The sequence below is a fragment of the Colletotrichum fructicola genome (assembly GCF_000319635.2).
Source record: "Colletotrichum fructicola Nara gc5 chromosome Unknown KSG_Nara_v1_contig04, whole genome shotgun sequence".
Classification (NCBI taxonomy): domain Eukaryota; kingdom Fungi; phylum Ascomycota; class Sordariomycetes; order Glomerellales; family Glomerellaceae; genus Colletotrichum; species Colletotrichum fructicola.
The window spans coordinates 6,223,610-6,244,364 of record NW_027094054.1 but is presented as its reverse complement, the minus strand read 5'-3'; the positions used below and the strand labels follow the sequence as shown (position 1 = coordinate 6,244,364).

At 57.8% G+C, this 20,755-nt stretch overlaps 8 protein-coding genes across 8 annotated transcripts; 4 read left to right on the top strand and 4 right to left on the bottom strand.

Annotated features, from left to right (window-relative positions):
* Positions 1 to 861: 861 nt before the first annotated feature.
* CGGC5_v008637 (uncharacterized protein) lies at positions 862 to 1,340 on the top strand (the record flags this gene model as incomplete). The annotated part of the gene is made up of 3 exons (XM_032028623.1): positions 862 to 879; positions 953 to 1,144; positions 1,197 to 1,340. The coding sequence occupies 3 exons, from the start codon at positions 862 to 864 to the stop codon at positions 1,338 to 1,340; spliced, it is 354 nt and encodes a 117-aa protein (XP_031892229.1).
* A 193-nt stretch (positions 1,341 to 1,533) lies between these two features.
* CGGC5_v008636 (putative mitochondrial carrier) lies at positions 1,534 to 2,689 on the bottom strand (the record flags this gene model as incomplete). Its single annotated transcript, XM_032028622.1, has 5 exons — positions 1,534 to 2,035; positions 2,096 to 2,243; positions 2,299 to 2,430; positions 2,488 to 2,508; positions 2,569 to 2,689. The coding sequence occupies 5 exons, from the start codon at positions 2,687 to 2,689 to the stop codon at positions 1,534 to 1,536; spliced, it is 924 nt and encodes a 307-aa protein (XP_031891838.1).
* Positions 2,690 to 2,734: 45 nt separating this feature from the next.
* Positions 2,735 to 3,290, top strand: CGGC5_v008635 (uncharacterized protein; the record flags this gene model as incomplete). Its single annotated transcript, XM_066152044.1, has 3 exons — positions 2,735 to 2,879; positions 2,948 to 2,969; positions 3,239 to 3,290. 3 exons carry the CDS (start codon positions 2,735 to 2,737, stop codon positions 3,288 to 3,290), a joined length of 219 nt encoding a protein of 72 aa, XP_066008588.1.
* A 259-nt stretch (positions 3,291 to 3,549) lies between these two features.
* On the bottom strand, positions 3,550 to 4,272 carry CGGC5_v008634 (uncharacterized protein; the record flags this gene model as incomplete). The annotated part of the gene is made up of 1 exon (XM_032028621.1): positions 3,550 to 4,272. One exon carries the CDS (start codon positions 4,270 to 4,272, stop codon positions 3,550 to 3,552), a length of 723 nt encoding a protein of 240 aa, XP_031892231.1.
* Positions 4,273 to 9,420: 5,148 nt separating this feature from the next.
* Positions 9,421 to 11,345, top strand: CGGC5_v008633 (uncharacterized protein; the record flags this gene model as incomplete). The annotated part of the gene is made up of 2 exons (XM_032028620.1): positions 9,421 to 9,559; positions 9,646 to 11,345. The coding sequence occupies 2 exons, from the start codon at positions 9,421 to 9,423 to the stop codon at positions 11,343 to 11,345; spliced, it is 1,839 nt and encodes a 612-aa protein (XP_031891840.1).
* A 609-nt stretch (positions 11,346 to 11,954) lies between these two features.
* On the bottom strand, positions 11,955 to 12,871 carry CGGC5_v008632 (NADH-ubiquinone oxidoreductase 23 kDa subunit; the record flags this gene model as incomplete). The annotated part of the gene is made up of 2 exons (XM_032028619.2): positions 11,955 to 12,323; positions 12,563 to 12,871. The coding sequence occupies 2 exons, from the start codon at positions 12,869 to 12,871 to the stop codon at positions 11,955 to 11,957; spliced, it is 678 nt and encodes a 225-aa protein (XP_031891841.2).
* Positions 12,872 to 13,559: 688 nt separating this feature from the next.
* On the top strand, positions 13,560 to 14,179 carry CGGC5_v008631 (Acyl carrier protein; the record flags this gene model as incomplete). The annotated part of the gene is made up of 3 exons (XM_032028618.1): positions 13,560 to 13,805; positions 13,927 to 14,056; positions 14,133 to 14,179. 3 exons carry the CDS (start codon positions 13,560 to 13,562, stop codon positions 14,177 to 14,179), a joined length of 423 nt encoding a protein of 140 aa, XP_031891842.1.
* A 1,375-nt stretch (positions 14,180 to 15,554) lies between these two features.
* Positions 15,555 to 18,006, bottom strand: cps3 (the record flags this gene model as incomplete). The annotated part of the gene is made up of 3 exons (XM_032028617.1): positions 15,555 to 17,057; positions 17,298 to 17,416; positions 17,778 to 18,006. The coding sequence occupies 3 exons, from the start codon at positions 18,004 to 18,006 to the stop codon at positions 15,555 to 15,557; spliced, it is 1,851 nt and encodes a 616-aa protein (XP_031891843.1).
* Between the last annotated feature and the right edge of the window lie 2,749 nt (positions 18,007 to 20,755).

The following is a 20,755-nucleotide window of genomic DNA, read 5'->3' as shown; positions in this document are numbered from 1 at the left end:
CACCCATTTCTCAACATCCCATAGCCGGCCGCATGGTACCTTGTGTTACCAGTTCTACATACATGATTCTAGACTCTATCTCAGCTCAAACTTGCTGTGCCTTTATGGTGTTTTACTGCTGCCTCTTGTCTCGGTTTTGCAGCTGCTTCGTGAGTGGTTATGGGCCGGGGTTGCGCCTGGCACCTTGAGCTGCCTGCTCGCAACTTAGTGACGTGGTTTTATTCATAATGTATATGAGTCCTCCTTCTAAGGGTTGTTGTTATTAACTTTAGAGATTTGGTCTTCTGTTTTCATTTGTTGAATTGCTGGATTTAGTCTGATTTGGGGTATCTTCTAGGGTAAACGATTTCTCAAAGGTATTTCACAACGGTTCTTGACCAAAAGGCGCTGAGAAAGCTACAGGGTTTCTCGATCAATGTCCATCGCCTAGGTAGGTATTCAGACGTTTAAACATGAGATAAATGCAAAAAAACAATGCGAATTCAGGGCACCATGCAAGCCGACAGACATCACAAAGACTTAATCATGCCCCAGGTACGGTACTCAGTCTCGCGTGCACCTACCCTGTGGCAGGCCGTCGTCAAGAGCCAATCATTAGCCTCACAATAATCCACCCCAAAGCTGCTCTGCCGATTGCCGGAACGGGTAAGCTCCGGGGCAGCGTGCGCTCCAGAAATTAATTTGCGTCTGCCATCCAGCGCAGAAATCCTTGACGTCGATGACGGCGTCTTCCATCTTTTGCGACTTCGCCATCTCGTCGCATTAACCCCCCCTCCGCCGGCAAGGATTCACTTCCACGGCGAGACCATGTTGGGAGAGTAACAACCAAACACTTCACCCTTCCCTGTTCTCTTCGCAAAAATGGCCCGGCCAACAAGCGTGAGTAGTAGTTCCCTTCTTCGCTGCAGCTCCCACGATGCGTCCCTCCGTTGCTTACACGGTTTAACTGCAGCAAGCATACAAGCACTTCCAGCGCGCTCTGGCGCTGTGGCCGAAAGACAATCTCCGCCCCGAAGTCCAGTTCCCCGAGTTCGCCGCCCGCGGCCTCGAGAGGAGGTTTGCCAACCCCGCCGTCGACGAGTTGAGCGAGCTGAAGCAGGCCAACGCCCTGTACGCCCTGGCCGACGACAGGTTCAAGAAGCAGGTGTGTGCCACGGCCCCGTGCGATTGACTCACCTCCCGCTGACCGCCCTCAGTTCCCCTTGAACGGCGAGCTGCTGCAGCCCAAGAGCCAGCCTACATACTTCAATGATTTGCTGAGAGAGCTGGAGGAGGCCCCTACGAGAGGCTGGCTGCAGAACATGTCCAAGAAGCTCAGCGGCATGTTCAGATTCCAGTAATGAAGGACATGACACATCAAATACCCCGCGCATGTCGCACCGTCCCTGGCAAGGCCATGTCCCTCTGCGAGACGTTATTGCTGGACCCTCAACTATGTACACTACCATGTATAATATCTGTACCCCGTATCGTGTGTCTATGCCAACACAAAGTAGACCCAAACGCCATTCTATTTTCAAGTACCAACGTTTCCTAAATGTATCGCCTCTCGGGGTCCATCTTGTCCATGAAATCCATGCTCTTCTCGTACATGGTAAACACCAGTCCTCCGCTCACAATGAGACGGGCCAGACGAGGCAGCGCACCGCTCCAGAACGTCAGCAGCCCCTCCTGCTTGAAGATCATGCCCGCGCAACGGAACGAGTTGCCGTACTGCGTCCGTGCCTCGATGCTCTGCATTCTGGTCTTGATCGTGTCGAGAGGCTGCGTGACATAGACCGTGATCAGGCCGGCAATGCCACCCATCGCAAAGGTGCCGACAGCGCCGAGCTTCTCCCCGGGCGCGGTGTAGGACTCGGCCAGCTGCTTGAGCATGTTGTATGCGCCGAACCGGGTGGCACTGTTGGCCGCTTGACGTGCCGTCGTGGGGACGAAGCCCTGGAAGAAGCCGCGGATGCCACGTTCGCGGGCGATGATGGGGACGGCGTGCAGGAAGCCGCGCATACGAGGCTTCGGGGATTTCCTATCGTCGATGCTGGAAGGCAAAGGGTCAGCAGGGCGGTGGCGAGACTCGCCGCGATGGGAATTAACCTACAGCGTCGTCTTGATACTCTCAAACGGCGTCACGGCCAGCGCGGACTCTGTGACGCCAGCGCCAAAGCCGGCAATGACCGTCTTGGGGCCTGAGATCTTGCCGTCGGCATCGGCGAGGAGCTTCTTGTACTGGTCAAACGCGACAAATCCTGCCAATTGCGTCGTTAGTCGTTGCCATCGCACACGGCCGCGTAGTCGACGTACGGATTCCCGCCTTGAGGGAGTTGCCGATGATCAGCGTGGTGCAGCCAGCATACCACTGCTTGCCAAAGGGCGGCCAGGGCAGCTTCTTGCCGTCGGCCAGTTGGCGGTTCAGTTGCGACCGGGTCTTGGCGACTATCGCGGGGGGTCAGAGGCAATTCGGGAGGGGTGTTCGGCTGTAGGAATTCTTACACTCGGCAGGGTACGTGATGGCTGTAGTTGCGATTAGCTCAAGCCATTGAGTTGTGGACGAGTCCGGTCGTCCTAACTCACCAATCTCCAGGGCGCCGGCCGTAGATCCAGCGATGATGGATCGCAGAACCGTAGGGCCCCCCTTCTTGACGGGCTGCGACTCATCCTTGGTCGCCGCGGGGGCGGTCGTCGCGGTCGACATCGTGGAGTGCGGTGGGCGGGATGTGCCGAGAAGGACGGGTAATCGATGCTGGTTCTCGGGGTTTGTCTCTTTTTTTTCCCCTTCCCCTCCAAAGAGCTCGACTTGCGTGCAGGCGCAAGCGTCGTGCCAGCGCTCGTGCACCTGCGTCCGAAATCGCGGGGTGTGGAGACCACTGACAAACTCGTCTCGGGTACGTACTGCCTGACGTAACTCTTCACCGACACACCGAACCATTGCTTTCAACTAACACCAGTTTAGTCGATGATGATGAATCGTTTGGGTCCGTTTCTTTACCAAGGAATGATGATAAACTCTCGTTGGTGATTCCTTGGTGCTTTCTAAGTGAACTTGGGTGTTATTAAAGACCAGGCAAAGAGTTTGCGAATTATCCCATGGTATTTCTCGGCAAATGAAGACATACGCGCTTCTCGTCAGATTTCATGTGTTCTTATCCTCTGACTCGAGCATGACATACCTTTCCAAGCTCTCACACATTATATCTTACGCTTGCATACACTTGCACATAACATGCTTACCATGGTTCACAAGAGACGCAGTCATGACCTCGTTCCAGGCCAAAGCCCGTGACACCCATGCCTAACACGCCAGCAACAACGTAGGCGTTGTTCAAATCGAAACATCCAACCATATCACGTTCTATGGGAAGTCTTGGACTCGACAGAATACGGTTTGCCCAATTACGCAGCATTGATTCACAATATTCACTTGGGAACACAGACGTAGCGTGGGGGCGAAAAGCTTAATTACAGCTAAAGAAGACATGGCCCCGTCTCCCTAGTCTATCAAAGACTATCGTATATATACAATGAAACCAATTTCGCCTTTGTCGGACAGCGTATTTACTGCATGGCAGGGACCTTGATGGAGGCAATGGTCCAGACCTTGCCGCCCTCGCTGCTGGTAAGACCGGTGTAGACAGCACCCTGGCTGGAGCCGATGGTCTCGCCGAAGGAGGTATCCGCGTTGGAGAGGGTGATGACGGTGTTGGCGTAGGTCTGCTCAGCAATGGTACCGGTGCAGCCGTCGTTGCACTCGGTGCCGGTTCCGTAGCCCCTCATGAAGGGTCCGGACTTGTGGTCGAGCGAGCTGATGACCTTGCCGGAGGACACGTCCGTGACGGTCTGGCGCCAGGTGTTCTGGTCGGACTGGAGGGTGTAGTCGATCTTGATGGCCTGGTCGCCCTTGACGGGGGCGGACGTCTCGCTGTCGATCTGGCCGAACGAACCGAAGACGGAGGCGCGGACGCACCACTGGCCGCTGGTGGCACCGCACCAGCTGTTGTCGGGCCAGGACTCGAGGGTCGTCTGGATGAGGTCGCCGGTGCCGTTGGACATGCCGGGCCAGAGGAAGAGGACGCCGGCCTGCGTGGGGGGAGCGGCGCCGGGGGTCAGGGTGGTGACGGCCTTGACGATGGTGGACTTGGAGGGACCGAGGGAGACGGCGCCACCCCAAGAGTCGCGCTTGGCGAATCCAGTCTTGGTCGGGCCCTCGATGGGGAAGATGCCGGGGAAGGCCATGGCCGAGGCCGGGAGGACGGCCATGAGAAGGGTAGACAGCTGCATGATGGCGACGGTTGGTTTGTGTATAAAAAGAACGGTTGGAACGAATGTAAACGTTTGATGGAGAACGGTATGGACAGAGAAGTGAACGTGAAGAGCTACTAGACAAGACACAGACACGAAGTCGAGGCGACGACTGAAGTTCTTTATACTACACTACATCTCGTTCTTGGCCTTCTAGAACCAACAAGGTCCCAGGCCGCTCCCTAGAAGCACGCGAAATGAGAGGAGCTCAATACAACGTAACACTGTTCAAAAGCGGAGGAGAGGTTCTGGCCCATCACCCGTTGCAAGAACGGAGATATCCTCCATTTGGGTGTTTACTAGGCTGTAAGGGAGTGGCCCGATGGAGCGCTTGCCAACTTCGTCCAGGGTCCAAGGACAAAATTCCACGATAGGGGGACGACAGAAGCGCGTGTCGACTAGAATATGGGGAAGATTTGCCGGTGGGATGTGGTAGTTCCGCCGGGAGAATCCTTCTCGTTGGTCACTACTCGTAAAAGAGGGGCGCAACTGGCGTTGTGGTCTCGTTTGTTGGAAACACTAGTCGAATCAAGGCCTGTCCACCCTCGGCCGAGTCTAGAAAACGGAGCATTATGTGAGGCTGATATAGCTCCCGGATCGTTGGGACAGACGTCTGCTCAAAAGTGAATAGTGAAACAAACTCGTGATAGGCGGAATAACGAGAATCAACTCAAAAGGGGGAGAAAAGGTGACTGCTGTGCTCTAAACACAAGACCCGGGCTGCAAAATCTCAGGGCGTAAGTCGGACTTTGCGTCCGTCATCTTCATGACTCTTGCTCCATGTCCGGACCCCGTGGCAGCAGCGCTTTGAAGTCACCAGAGGCCCATCAATGAATTCCGGAAAAGACCACACCCATCTGCCAAGTCGGCAGAGGGTCCGGACCACGATGTGACGATGCCTCTTAGCCGTGGGTGATATTCTCCCACCAGTGGTAGCAAAGTTGCCGGGATAGCAAGGACCAGCACTCGGCATCCCACCCGATTGACGCCTCTCGCTAAGAAGTGTGCGGTATGGTCCAAATAGCCTTTAACCGTAAAAGGAACAACAAACACTCTATTGTTTGCAATGAGATATCGTGTTGAGGATAAAGAATTCGCTTTTGGGTCACCGTTGGTGCCCCTGAATAAAAATCAGACGACCGAGGGGGCACACTGAACAATGACAAGACGGACTAGTCCGGCCCTGTAAACGGGGCCATATGCCGACGACCGGCCAGATGACGTAAGGAAACACTCTGTGTCAAACAAAGGGGCAGCGAGACGATGAAAATGGAAGTCCGGCCGACATCCGCGTTGGGGGAAAGGAAGCGACTCAGGGCGCTTCGAGCAGGTATTTCCGCCGGGTGACGGCGTGGAATTCCGAGCGGCCATGCTTTCGGGCGGAAACATGGCTTGAGTGCAAACCGGACTTGGCGCCGCGCCGTGGTGTCGGGAATTTCAGACTGCGGAGGACCCGAGGCGGCCGTTGGGGTGCAGAAGTCTCCGTGTGCGCGACCGATCGCCCGGTGCAAAATGTCCGACTGGTCGTCGGCGAGGGTCACCTGGGTCCGGCAGTCTGGGCACACGGCCGTCAAGCCTCCCGGATTACGAACCCCATAAAGCCAGCTGACGTCGATCAACCTTTGTACAGAGTACTGCGTACATGTGCTGAGGGTGTTCATCGCGTGTAAATGGCAGGATTCGGGATTCGTAAGGGATGAAGATCCTGAATGATTGACATGATTGAAAATAGAACATAGGGAAAGACAAAACTAGCTCACAGACGGCTCCATTGATGTGCATCCGGGTTGGAGACGTGACATCACCGTCGCCAATCTCGACATCGTCGACACATCATCGTCAACGTCGTCAACGGCCGTGGCGCCCAGGTGATGCAAGAGTGTAAAGGACGGCTGGCGTGGACGACGAGCTAGGGAGGGCGGCAGTCGCAGGCCGAGAGTGGGTGAATGGGTGTTGGCCACACTCATGGCACCGCCGGGGAACCCAAGCTTTCAACCCAGAGGCTTGGGTTCAAAGTTTCCACCTGCCAGCTGGCCTTCGACAAGGACATGGCACGCTGAACCGGCTGCTGTCTTACTCCGAGGCAAGCGGCGTCTTCCAGGGGATTACCATGGTACATCCGTACGAGCCAAGCCAGCTTCTCCTGTGCGAGGCGCAAGTGTGGCTAAGCTGCCGCTTGTCTTTTGGTGATGAAGACTGTCTCACCAAGAGTTAGGTACTATCGTAAGTACTGCATACTTCGGGGTCCCTGGGATACCCGTCTCATGGCCTTGCGGCACGCGCGGGTGTGCCCCTGTGCCGCGTTCGACTTGCCGCCACAGCGGGCACTGGACCCTTGATGTTGACGTGGAAGGGGGCCAAGAGCCTGTCGATGTCGAGGTGGGATGTCTCTATTCGTTTCTGTTGCAGTGTCGCAGAGGTCTCTCTCTCCGTGGCCGGCGTCAATGTGTGAGTTGGTGTCGAGAGCGAGGAGACGATCGAGAGAGACGAGGGGCTCCCGGCTAGGTGTTCTGTCGACTGACTCTATGCAAGATGAGACTGCAAGTCTATCCCCAACTCTAAGAGGCTGGTGGATGTTCTCGGGGCGACGCTGATCTTCATGCGAATATGCTTATTCGTCCAAGTCGGCCCCCAGTGAATGCTTCATCCCTGTTCCCCTTCCACAGCTCGAGCCTCGAGCCCCTCAGCGCTCGGCGTCTCCTGGCCTTACCCGCTGCGGCCAAAATCCAATCCAATATTCATCCATCCCCTTTGGCAGTTGACATGTACGTGCTGTCGACCCATATTATCAGCATGTCTGGACTCAGCTGCCATGGCCATGCAGTAGCGACTGTGTGTGTCCGTACATACCAATCCCTTTGGACGTCGTTGTAGCCGGTCTTTCAGGGTCTGTTTCAATGTCCAGGGGTCTCGAGCATTAGTGCATGGAATACAAGGGGACTCGAAGGACAATCCGAGACCAGTCATCGTCATCCAGCGTCTGGAGCGAGACAACGAGACAGTCGCGAGGGCCAGTCGGCGAGGTCGCAGCCTCGTCAGCCCAGTCAGGCAGAGGGGCAGATGAAGCTGATGGAGTCCGAGTGAAGCTCACGCAAACACGGCATGGTACGATGCAGGCAGGGCTGCTTGCCGCATGTGCGTCGCTGTCGCTGTCGCTGCATCATCCAGTCGCCCCGAGCTCATCCCGTCCCATCCATTCTCCCATCCATTCATCCATCCATCCATCAGTCACCTCCCGTGCCCCCCCATCCCTTCCCTTCCGTGGTTCCGTCCCATTTCGCTCAGTCACCAAGATGCAGCAGAGAAAAGGATGCGAAAAATAGCACAGGCCCCCTCTTTCACACGGAAATCCTCCCGGCTCTGGATCTGCCCCTCCTGCAGGCGGCAACCTTTTCTCAACCTCAGCGAGCAGAAAAGTCTGGTGCACAGTCAGACACGAGAAGACGACGGCGACGAAGACGAGGACAAGTTAGACTCTGATCCGTGCCTCTGTTTTGTTTGAGTTGAGTTGAGTTGAGTTAGATTGCAACAGGCTGGGGGGGTTAGTTTTCTTCTCAGTGTCCAATTTGACGCCAAGACCAGGCGCCGCCCACACTCATCTCCCGCCTTTAAATTATCATCACCGCCGTCGCCGTCCCCGAAGCCCGTCTGCTTGCTGCTGCATAAACATTTCCTGTCCCAAAACAAAGCGGCAGACAAGAGAAGCCGGCAGAAGAAGTAGACACCTCTCTTGTCAACCCCACAAAGCGGCGTTCAAGGACACTCACGGGGCCCGGAGGTCGCTCTGCTTCTCGTTGTTTCGCTGCTTCGCATGGCAATCGCCGCTCACTGCTTCCGCGGAACAGCACAGCCCCAGCCGGCTGACGACTCGTTTTTGCCATTGGAACAAACACCCTGCCGTGTCCTGTTCAACCACCGACTGCGATCAGTTACCTTCGTGCCCAGCTGGTCATCTTCATCATTACCAGCAGCAGCAGCAACAGTTGCCGAGTGAATCCAAGCAGGCCAGCTAAGGATTCTCGCTCCAGAAACAGAGGCCGACACCCCGGCTTTCAGTCGCAAAAGCACACTTGGGAGACTAGGGAAGAACGGCAAAGAACGAAACAAACAAACACAAGAAAACAACAACCAGGCACCAAGTTAAAATTTCCTGGTTTCTTTTTTTTCTTCTGAGCATCGACTCTGACCTCATCCAATCCCTCCCGTCCGTGGTTCCCGCGCCCTGCGTCGCCTCGGACGCCTCATCACCAGCAAAACGAACCAACCAGCCAACCCGCTCGTCCCAAGACTGTGTAGTCATTTTTTCCAGGCACGGAATACGCAGCACACACAATCTTCTCAGGCACACACCCACATATACACATACATACACACACACGAATACCAACGAATCGAATACGGACAGTCTCGTGTGTACGTTGTGCATTCGTCGATTTTCTCATCCAGTCCGTCGTCGTCGTCGTCTGTCGTTTCAACTTTTTCCAAACGCACACGCCCCCAACCACCCGAGCCGTCTGCAGCGTCGATCACCTCTTACTCAGATCGCCCAACCACGCCAACATTTCATCCTCCCTCTGATTCTCCTCAGGTACCGGTATCCGGACCTCCATCATCATCGCAAACTCTAGACGGCTCCGGCCCACACCAGCTCGCGACCTGTGACGGTGACAGCGCCAGCTCCCTGGTCACCCCGGCCACCCTTGTCCGCCCTCAGCAGTCCACGTCCACGTCCACCCCCGCCGCCGCTGGGCCCGTTTCGCGGCACTTGGGAGCTGAGGTGCCGCCTATTTGTTCCCTGTGCCCTGTGCCTTGTGGTTAGGACCTTGGGCAGAGATAATTTGGAGTGGGCTGTGAACGCTCCCGCCTCACATCACCTCCTCGTCTTGGCTCAGCCACCCTTTTCAACCACTCACTCACTCACACACCAACACCACCAGACAATACAATACAATACATTACAATCCAACACGCACGCCCTGCTTGCATACGTACGCGCGCACTTACACACACCACCACCACATCTCAGCTCATCCTCCCGACCTGCACTCCGTCACACTGTTCACACAGGAACAAAACCCGCCCACATCCCTCCCGTCTGGCCCTGCGGAGAATTCATCCCTCTTCAGAATGGCCACCCAGATCGAGGCGAGGTCTCTGGCCTCGCTCAACTACCTGGCCGCCAACCCGCCCCAATACCCTCACAACCCAGCCGGCGAGCGCCAGGAACCGTTAACTCTCTACATTTCACGCGTGCCGGGAACCAGAGGTATGTTTTAATCTAGCATGTTCACTCCTCTTTGCATTTGCATCTCAAAACAAAAATCTCATGAGCGCAACTAACCCCCCGTCCAGACGTGATTCTCACCACGTCAAAACCACACCTCAAAAACGTCACCAGCGAAGACGTCGCAAACTCCTTCTACTACATCCACCTCGAGCTTCCCGGAGAGGGAAACCGACCGTACGAGGTCGGCCACCAGCAGCCTCAACAACACCTCCGCAACCCAGACACGCCCAGGTCCAGCATCGACAGCACCCGCAGCGCCAACCAGATCCGCCGCAAACCCCTGCCCTCCACCGCAAAAGTCCCCTCGCCACCTGCCGAGCCCGCCCGATCCTACCCCCTCCCCGGATCCCACCCCGCCGCCGGCGGCTACGGCACCGCCTACGACCACTTCCGCCCCGATGACCTCCCCGACGCCCGCCCGGATCTGCCTCCGCGGCCCCTGTCCTACTCACCCCCGGCCCCGGTCCGCAAACCCGTCGGCCCCCGAGCCATCCCGACCCCGGCCCCGGATCACCACGACGTCCTCTACCCCTCAGACGCCTTCCGCCCATCGCCGTCGGGGTCACCCTCGCGCATGCCGCAGGAGCCGTCCTACCGCTCGACCTCGCGCCAGTCGACATCGACGCCTCACCAGCACCACGTCCGCCAGCTCTCCCGCTCCCCCTCCCCGAACCGCTTCCACAACACCACCGCCGTGCCCTTCACCCTCTCCCTCATCCGCCGCGACCCGAGCACCGGCAACCAGTGGAACATTGGCCGCGTCTCCTCCCACCAGCTCGAGGACTCGGGCGAGGACTACGAGTACTTCTCCTTCGACTCCGCCGGCCTCTCCGCCCATGACCGCCGCCGCGCCAACGCCCCCCAGCCCCCCATCAGCATCCGCCTCGAGTCGTCCGGCTACGCAAAATTCCGCCACATGCCCCTCCGCCAGAGCCTCGACATGCCCCGCGCCTCCACCTCCTCCGTCGCGCCTCCGCCCTTCGCCAACTCGGAGGATGCCCTCAACTGGCATGCCCAGCAGCAGATGCTACAGCAGCAGATGCAGATGCAACAGCCCCCCTCCGAAGGCGGCTTCAACAGGCAGGTCGTGATGGCCTACGCGAAATCCTGGACGACCAACATCCGTGAAAAGTTCAACTCGCGCTCGCGGTCGAGCAGCGTCGTCGACGAGCCGTATGGCAGCCCCCCGCCCCCGCGCTCGAACCGCCACTCGCGCCAGCTGAGCGCGCACTCCACGGGCTCCATGTCCTCCAACGGCAGCGACTCGGGCCCCATCATCACCCAGCCGGGCCACGGCCTGCGGCCCCGCGGCTACGTGTTCGTGTCGCCGTGGGACGGCCGCTGCGAGTTCCGCACGGGCAACGCCGGCCGCAGCGTCAAGTGCCGCCACGTCCTCCCCAGCGCCGGCGGCGGCCAAAGCAACCCGCTCGCGCCCTCGGGCACGTCCAACTCGGCGCCCGTCAGCGAGCTGCGCTTCAACCTGCCGACGACGGAGCTGTTCAAGCAGGAGGGCAAGCGGGAGCAGCTCAGCGGCCACTTTAGCAAGCTGCTCAACATTGGCAAGCCCGGCGAGTACAGCGACGACGAGGACGTGCCTAGTCCGTTCGACCTCCGGCTCGGGCGGGAGAAGGCGGGCGGTGGCAACCGCGGAAAGAGGGCCAAGCTGGGCAAGCTGATTGTTTATCCGGAAGGGTTAAAGATGCTGGATCTCGTCATTGCCGCCAATATGGGTATCTGGTGGGGAGCGTGGGAAAAGAGTTTCTAGGGCGTTTTTATGGCTTTGACAGGTTCTGATGGACCATGATGATGAAGAAAAATGTGGTGATTTTGACGAGACTCTGGATTCATGGTAGCGCTGCGTCAAAAATGTATGGGCTGGTTAGGCTTGATTTAAGCAAGGCGTTGGCTGGATATGCCCTCTACATGGCTAACACCCGCGAGTGTGATCATCAGCCGTGGCTATGTGTAAGACACATTAATTATAATCTTCCCACGTTGAATCTTCCACATGCAAGCGTGACTGTGATTCCGCCCGCAATGATACGGCGCAAAAGGTGTTGCCACTTACTGCCACATATGCTCATACTTGTCCTCTCATCACACCAGACGGCAAGACGTGATACAGCGTTACAACGGACAAAGAAAAGGTTGCTTTTCGCGAGATATTTACACAAGTCTAAAAGATCCCGACCTGTCTGTAGTACACATACACAGCATGCCAGAGCCTCGCCACCGCTGTTGCTGCCGCCGCAGACGCCGCCCCTGCTATTGCTCTGCGCCGCTCTCTTTCTGCTCATGTCCCTCTCAAGCATTAACCCGCAAAGAAAAATGATGCTCGTTTCCTCTCCAATACTCCCTTGCCAATCGATTCATTTTATCTGTAGGGGGCGTCGGCACGGATGACGGCGGCCAGTTCAGGCTCCCACTTGTCGCCGTTCGACAGCAGCTTCTCCTTGTTGTACAGCAGCTCCTCGCGGGTCTCGGTGGCGTACTCGGCGTTGGGGGACTCGACGATGGCGTCGACGGGGCACGACTCCTGGCAGAAGCCGCAGTAGATGCACTTGGTCATGTCGATGTCGTAACGGGTGGTGCGGCGGGAGCCGTCGGCACGCTCCTCGGCCTCGATGGTGATGGCCTGGGCGGGACAGATGGCTTCGCAGAGCTTGCAGGCGATGCAGCGCTCCTCGCCAGACGGGTAGCGGCGGAGGGCGTGCTCGCCACGGAAGCGGGGGGAGATGGGGCCCTGGGGTTTGATGTTAGTTTCGATGCTTCGCGATATTTTGATTCCGCCTCTTCGTTGCTCAAACGCTCTCCGCTTGGTCCTTCATGACTGCGTGACTGTCGGGTGTCGCAACGAGATCGATTCCGACCCCGGCTGCTGTTCCGTGGCTCCTTTCCGCATTTCCATATCTCGTCCCGTCATTTCCCGCGCCCGAATACTTCCAACGCCCTCCCAAACCAACAAACAAGAAGTCGACCCACCTTCTCAAAGGGATAGTAAATGGTGTAGGGCGGGCGGAAGAACTGCTCCATGAGCACGTACATTCCCCTTGCCATCTCGGACAGCAGGAAAAATCTGCCCATCTTGTTGAGGGTGGACTCCTTGTCCTCGTCCCACGTCTCGAATCTCTTCTGGCGGAAGTTCGTCGGCGGGGGGCCAGCGGGGGTGGCATAGTTGCGGACGGCGTTGGCGGCCATGAGGCGGTTGACCAGGACGGCCGACGAGTTTCTCGCGGCCGGCCTCGACGCTGCGAGGAACATTGTGACGGGAAGCTGCGCCGCGGGAGGCATTGTCGGAGACTGTGTGATTCTCGATTCGACGTGGAGGATGTGCGACGGCTCCAATTGACCGGGCAGGCGGCAGGTCGGAGGGGGGTTGATCGAGGATCGCGGGGTGTCGGGAGGCGACGTGCAATTGAGGGAGTTGCGGTTGTTCGGGTGTTGAGCTTGACGTTTACTGGGACATTTGCCCGGCACTGGGCTGGGGGGGACGAGCTTTGGTGCGGGATTACAAAGGGCGGGAATTGATTGGCTGGAGGTGGGTCACGTGGCTTCCGACCATCTGCCATGTCGGAAGGAAGGAAGCATCATGATGATGAAGCCAGTGGCGACCGGCGCCTGCTGCTCAATTGGTCTCGAAAATTTGCATCGGAGTTTTGATAGCATCAAATCATCACTATTGAGTTTCGCACTCTTCAAAGCCTTGCGAGAAACGACCATCGCGTAACGTCATGTTTTCCATCTCATCACATGACCAGTCACGTGGCTGCAATCGGAGCTAGCCAGGGAACGCCTCGGGGTGACGAGAAATTTATCATCATGGCAATGACCTCCTCCACCACCCCCAGAGCTCCCATCAGACCAGCCTAGCTGCCACCCCCGAACGAACCATCTCGCATCCCCCCAACCCGACGCCAGAGCTCCCGCAAAGCTTCGCCTTTCTCGACCCGTCCGTCTCCCTCGACCACAAACCACAGCCATGTTCCGCACAGCAGTCCTCCGTTCCGCGGCCGCCGCCTCGCGCGCCATCCGTCCCGCCGTACAGCAGTCCGCTCCCCTCGCCCGCAGCTCTCTCGTCGCGCCCCGTGCCGCCTTCGCCCGCGCCGCCCCCAAGGCCGTCTCCGTCCGCTTCTACTCTGCCGCCACCGGCCTGAACAAGGACGAGGTTGAGGGCCGCATCTTTGCTCTGCTCCAGGGCTTCGACAAGGTCAACGACCCTGCCAACGTACGTTGCCCCTCCCGCCATCACCACCTTCATCACCACCACCACCCGTCAAGACCGACCCAATTGGGTCGCACGGGAGCTTCAAGACACAGAGCTGATACGCATTCTTGCATTTGCACAGATCAAGTCCACTGCCCACTTCGCCAACGACCTCGGTCTCGACAGCTTGGACACCGTCGAGGTCGTCATGGCCATTGAGGAGGAGTTCAGCATCGAGATCCCCGACAAGGACGCCGACACCATCCACTCAAGTTCGTAGCACCGCATCCCTTGTTGCTGCCGCAGCTGGCATCCATTAGGAGGAATATACTAACCCCGCCGAAACAGTCGACAAGGCCGTCGAGTACATCCTCAGCCAACCCGATGCTCACTAAACGCAAACCAAAAAAAATGATCACTCTTCTCCGCTAAACCCGTCTCCCCGGCGGTCTGTACAATTTTAGCCCTGCCCCCGACATCGACATCGCCACTCGCAACTTAGAACCGGGAGGGGGGTAACTTACATGAGAGAGATGCGGCGTCTGTGGCTCTTTCAGCTTATGAAGGGACGAAGGGAAAAGAGAGCCGGAGGGCTTTATTTTGGCCGCGATGGGGTGGACGGTTTGGTATGGTAGCCCATAGCGCGGCGCTTCCCCCGCGCCTCGAATGGCAATGCGACGCTGCTCTGCATGTTTGACCATGTCTGGAGCCCGCCCGCGTGGCCTTGTATTAGTGTATAGATTTTGTTCGTCAACATTGGGATCCCTAGTGATTTGTCTGTCCTGTGCACAAGGCGCAGCTGTCCTTCACGTTCGGTTTTATCTCTCCAAGTCTGATCGGGAATGTTCGGGATTGGTCACTTGGGCAAGCCGAGGGATATCTACGTTTCGTGACGAACATTTCCTGGAGTCCTAAGAATGGTCATGGATCACTACTAATTCGCCAGGTGAAACCAATCTGATAAGATACAACGACAACAGCTTTTGTATATAGTGGACGATAATTAGACGGTGGTATCAGCTTTTCCTCTTCCAAACGTCTCTAATGCGGTGCCGAGTCACGCAGCCTGCCGACCCGTGACAAGTAGACGCTGGCCATGTTCTATTCCACTTTCAGAAAATCCAAGAAGAAGAAAAAACAAAAGACTCGCAAATGCATGTGCCAACCTAGCCTAACCCTCCGTCATCTTATTTTAACCTCCCCATTCCCCACGTCAAAGCGAGCATTTACAGCCTCCCTATACATTCATTCCCTGAAGACATTTCCTAGAACCCCAGTCTCGACCTGGGCTTGGAGGTTATGCTTCCAACCAGACAGAGCCAATATATCCTCCATTTTAGATTTTAGTAACGAGCGAAAGCAGAACGGCCCGACGCAGAGCTACTGCCGCCGGGCACGTCCAACCTATTACAACCTCCAAGATCCAATCCGTGTAAGCCTAGAAGAAGAAGAAGGAGGGGGGTAAAGAGACGATAAAACTCCAGCAAACTCCCTGCCCTGTTGTTGTGTAAACAGCCACCCCGTAGATTCCGATCCCTTGCTATGTCCCTTGATTTTTGAAGACCGGTTATTTTCGTTTTCCGATGGCGATTTTTTATGCCAATGCATGCTATGAAAGTCGTGGCTGAAATTTGAGTCGTAGAGTGTCGTCAGGGTGTGGAAGAGTCGAGAGCAGACCCGGGGAGCCACCGAGTGGGATGGCGTTCCATCCGTCGCTATGCCTTTCTCCCGGGTGTTGTTGTCAACGTCCTTTTTGGAGAAAGTATCACATCAACGTCCACCGACCGTCTCGACGCTGACCGAGGGTTCCCGCTGCTCCTTGGCGAGGCCAGAGGTAGGAGTAGCGTTCTTGCCGGAGAGAGCGTTGGCGTAGCTCCATCCACCTCCGATGCCGAACCCGGCAGAGCCCCGCTTGCGAAGCCTGGCGGAGGATTGATCCTCCTCTTCCTCCATGTTGAACACAAAGGCGGGGTCCTCCTCGTCGATCGGGGTCGTGTACCGCCCGGTGACGGAAGAGCTGATGGACCCGCTCGAGACATGGCGCTCCATGACCCGCTCCCGCTCCTTTCCGATGGGGCCGGCACCGTTGCTGGGGCCCCGGCCGGTGGCCGCCAAGGGGTGCAGGTGCGGGCTGGCGCTGCCGTCGTCGCCCAGACGGGTTCGCTGCAGCTGCTGGGTCAGCGCAGACATGGACTCGCTACCGGCACGAGATCCAATGGGGCGGGAGGACAGGCTGCCGTTGCCCATCTCGTTGGAAAGAACGGAGTTGCGCAGGGGGCTGCCGACGTGCCCAAAGGCCGAGGGGCCATGCTTGTGGAGCTCCTCCTCCTTCTGGCGTTGGAACAGAGGCCCCCAGCGGCTCGGGCTGGCTCCGGTGATGGGGCTGCCGAACTTGGTCGCATTCTCGCTTCCGGGCTCGCCATCGATAGTCCGGAGGGAACCCCGGCGGGCCTTCTCGGCAGGGGTCAAGAGATCCTGCAGGTTCTGGGGCACATAGTCCTCCTCGAGGAAGGCAAACTCGGCCTCCCAATCGTGGTCGACGGTCGTTTTCGGCATGCTCGCGCTGAGCATCTTGGGCTTCGCGTAGCGGCTCGAGTGCATGGCCCGCTTTCCGTAGTACTCCTCGCCGGACATGGGCTGGCTGGGGGGACTGCTGGATGCAGTGACGTTGGCGGCGGCCAGGTATTCGCTTCCACCGAATGCAGAGGTGTGCAGCATCTTAAGCGTCTCGGAGGTTCGGGAATCCTTGGCGTTGTTCAGCGAGGGGGAGGGCGACTCGAGGCCGAACTTTGACGGGACGGACGAGGGCCAAGGACCGCCGGGGAAGAGGGCGGCGTTGGAGATGCCCTGGGAATCGAAGGAGGCGGGCAGGGGCGCATCGAGGACGGACAAGCCCTTGGCGTTGATGGGCGAGAGGCCGAGGCCGAATCGGGATGCTTCGTCGTCGCGCGGGGAGCCGTAGTTCGAACCGGGGTGGGAGTAGGTGGTGTCGATGGTGGGCAGGCCATTCTCGACGCTGGGCTGGCGGCCTAGCTGGTGCTGCCGTTCGTCACCGTAGGGATAGGCGGAGCCGTACGAGGGGGCGCCCTCGCGGTAGAGACCCGAGGTGAGGGCGCTCGTCGGGTGGTATCCGGCAGCGGAGGTGGGGTTGATTCGGCCGCCGAGGGTTATGGGAGAAGTGCCGATGGTGACGCCATTCTTGCCGTAATTGATGCGGCGGCCGTCGGGAAGAACGTGGATATTAGCGCATTTCGGACCGAACTTGCAATTGCCCTGCGACGGCGACGACGGTTAGAATGGCGACGGTGGAAGACGCAAGACATGGGTGATTGAATGTGACATGTCGCCGAGATGGCGGGCACGGGCGTAGAGGCAGGAGAATGGTCTGTGTGACCGAGGGGCAGAGCGAGATTGCGGAGGTAGGAGGGGCTGGGGGGTGAGGGGGCGCATGGGCGACATTTCGCGATGTTTTCCGCTCGTCGGGAGGAGGCAACGCAACGCAACGCAACGCACCTTTGCAAAGTATTTGCAGATGTTCTCGGCGGCAGCCCCTAGATCGTGAGAAAACGGACAGGCATTGCCGGCCTGGCAGGCGCCTTGACGAAAGAATTTGCATGGAACGTGGGAGGTGTCTGTAGGGCAGAGGCGAGACAGGTCAGCCATGGACAGAGAAGAGAGACAGATAAACAGAGATAAAGACTGAGAGAGAGATTGACGCAGGCGGGGGAGGGGAGGAATGTTGCTCAAGGACGGGTGCGGTGCGACGTGTTGCAGAGGAAGCGAGACGGGGGCGGCGGCATTGAATGACGAGACAGCTGGCATGGCAGAGGGTCGATTTAGAGGGCGAGGGTATCGTGAGCCATCGTCGACGTTTGCAGACAATGCACCGTGCCATATACCGACACCAACACCGCCATCGTCACCGACACTGACACTGACAACCTAGACAGAGACGAAAAGAGAGAGAGAGGACGAAAGAGAGCGGTGACATACTGGGTGGGCTGCGCGGGCCGTCAAACCTGTGAGCGGCGGCGACAGCGGCAGAGCCGGCGGCGGGGGACGCGACTGACGGCATCGGGCTCATCATGGGGCTGGAGTGGCCATTCTGGGATTGTGTTTGCTGCTGCTGCTGCTGTGACTGTTGCTGCTGTTGTTGCTGGTGTTGGAGGTTGAGACTGCCATTGCGCGCATGGCGATAGTCGGAGCCGTTGGTCGAGGGCATCTTGGGGGGAGGAGATCGACGACGACGACAACGACGACGACGATGATGTGGAGGAGGGAAGAGAGTGGCGGCGGTGGTGGTTATGGTGGAGGAAAGGTTGGACGAGGCACCGGTTGAAAAGTCGCGGGCTGCCCAGGCGGGACGAGAGGGGAAAAGTGGAGTGGGACGCCCTGTAGCAGCAGCAGGTGGTGGCACCCGGGGGAGGGGAGGGGGTCGGTCCAGTGCTGGTGATAGCGGGCGGACAGCGCTGTGGTCGGGCAGATTGGTAGTGGAACGACGCTGGACACGCACTCAACTGACTGGCGCTGAGCTGTTGTCCTGCTTGAAGGGACGAAGGCGAACCGACAAGATGGTCTTTGGTACCTGGCTCTCCAAAGCAAGAGGAAGGGCGGCGAGAGAGAGAGAGACAGTCTAGACCAGTCCGCGCCGTCGGTACCTGGGCACGCAATGTGCGTAGGGACAGGGTGTAAGTGTGTGTGTGTGTGTGTGTGTGTGTAGTGAGTGAGTGAGTGTGTAAGGATGCTGGTGGAGGGGAGGGGGAGGAGCGAGGATGACGGCAGGCAAGCAGGATGATGAGCAGCGACCAGGGTGAGGGAGAAGCAGCCCAAGAGAGGACGACGCTGTACTAGACCGAAACGTCCAAGTAAGTGCCTGGGGTGGAGGTTGCCGGTACGATCGGTGCGGGCGGCAAAGGCGGTGGTGGTTCAAGGATGTATGTGGTAGATGGGAGGAGGCGGCCCCTCGGTCAGACGCGGGTTTGGCTGCTTTGGCTCGGAAGAAGACGACGGCGATGATGAGGGGGGAGATGAGGAGCACAACGTCTGGTTGTTGATGCTGATGTCGATGATGATGATGATGATGATTGTAATGTCAATGTTGTTGTCGTTGTTGTCGCTACTGATGCAATAAGTCCCAAAGTCTATCACAAGACGAGGGACGAAGGAGCCAGCACCAAGACCAATGGAAACCAAAACCGGGGTCGATGCTGCAGCTGAAGCCGTGCTGCGACCGAAGTGTTGAATGTCTCGAGTCAGCCACTCAGTGCGGTTCCCTCTGCTGCGATGAGACGAGAACCTGTATGGATGGCAACCCGACGAGGCAAGGACAGAGTCAGAGAGAGGTCGATCGACGCCCTTGCAGATAATACCCGCAAGAAGAGGGAATCAACCAGTGTCGGCAAAAACCACAACAAGTGTAATGTGATGCAGTGTAGTGTAAATGCGTAGTGTGTAAGGTAGTGTGTGGTGCCGGTGTATGAGGCGGCACACGGGGGCGGGGCGCGGCGCTTTCTGTATGGGAGCGCAGCCAAAAGACGATCGATGCCTTTGGCTAACAAAGGTAGCGCCGTGCTGGACTTGATATCCGTTGCTTTGTACTTTGTCAAGGACAGCAGGCGGGCCAAGCAGGGTAAGAAGGTACCGAGTGAGCGATGTGCATCTGATGCGACGCGATGTCTCCCTCTTATGCCTGGTCTGCGGGCGGATAGACGGTGCGGACGGGCGGCCGGGCGGGATGCCCAACGCAGGTAGATACCCAGACAGATAGATATACACACGATAAGGATTCGAGGAACCCCAGGATGTTGGCCGATGGCTGTGAAGACGGGGGCCTTTTGGAGACCTAGCTATTTTGGCGGGTGGCGCGAGTAAGAAAGTGTAAGAAGAAGAATGTCCACAGAGATCGGATGGACTGAATGTGAAGAAGAAGAACAATAACAGTAATAGCAACACGAGAGTGAGCCCGATGATGGCGGGAGCTGATACCAAGATACCGCGAGATGAGGCAATCGGCGAATCAGCTGCGTGCTCTATGTCGTGCCTGGGCCTGCGAGGTTGGAGATTAGATCAAATGGACAAGACAGGCGACCTACATCCCCCCCGTCTATCCATGTAGCCATGTAGGTAGGTACACTTGGTTCAGAGAGAGAGAATCCCCGCCGGTTCAGTGGTCATGTACGTACCCAGACACGGAAATGCTCGTCGACTGCCGGTTACCTGACCTGGCCTTGCCTTGATTTGCCTTTCTTTGCTTTGCCTTTCTTTACTCCAGGCGGCAAAACGGACTGCGTATCTGGCGGGCGGGCGCCGCTGTGGGGGTTCGACCGTCGCTGTCGCTGCTGGCTCGGCCGACGCTCTGCTCAGGGGTCATCTCCCACCGCTGGTGGCGTCTTGTCTTTCTTGAGGGGGGGGGGCAACGAATGGCAGCAGACTGGGGACGGTGAGGAAACGGATGACTGGAGGTCGAGTATGCCTAGCTAACCCAAGTGTTTGTTGGTCTTGGGTCCAGGTGATGTGAGTTGATGGTATGGTATGTTGTGGTATGGGCGAGGCGAGACGAGGCGCAGACGGGAGCTGGCGACCACTTCAACGGCGCTGGGCTAGGCACCTCCTATTAATAATTCGACTTTGGTCGTCGTCGACAGACTGAAGAGGCAGCAAGATGGAAAGAAGGGTTCATACAAGCTCAACCATGACTTTCGGCACACACGGGAGCGTCCTCATCATATAAGTGAGCCAGCCTCCATCGCAGACGCGTTCGCCTCAGCGACCCCCTGCCCGTCAAACACGGGGCGCCGCTCTCTCACTCGCTCACCTTGACTTACATGCATCAGTTCTGATCAAGGGACCATCGTCATGTCTCTTCTCACACTCGGCCTCGCCTGGAAACCCACACAATACTTCACGTCATTGCAAGTCATGTAACCAGAGCCGTGATACCCAGCCCGTGAGTACACGCCTCTCCGTAGACA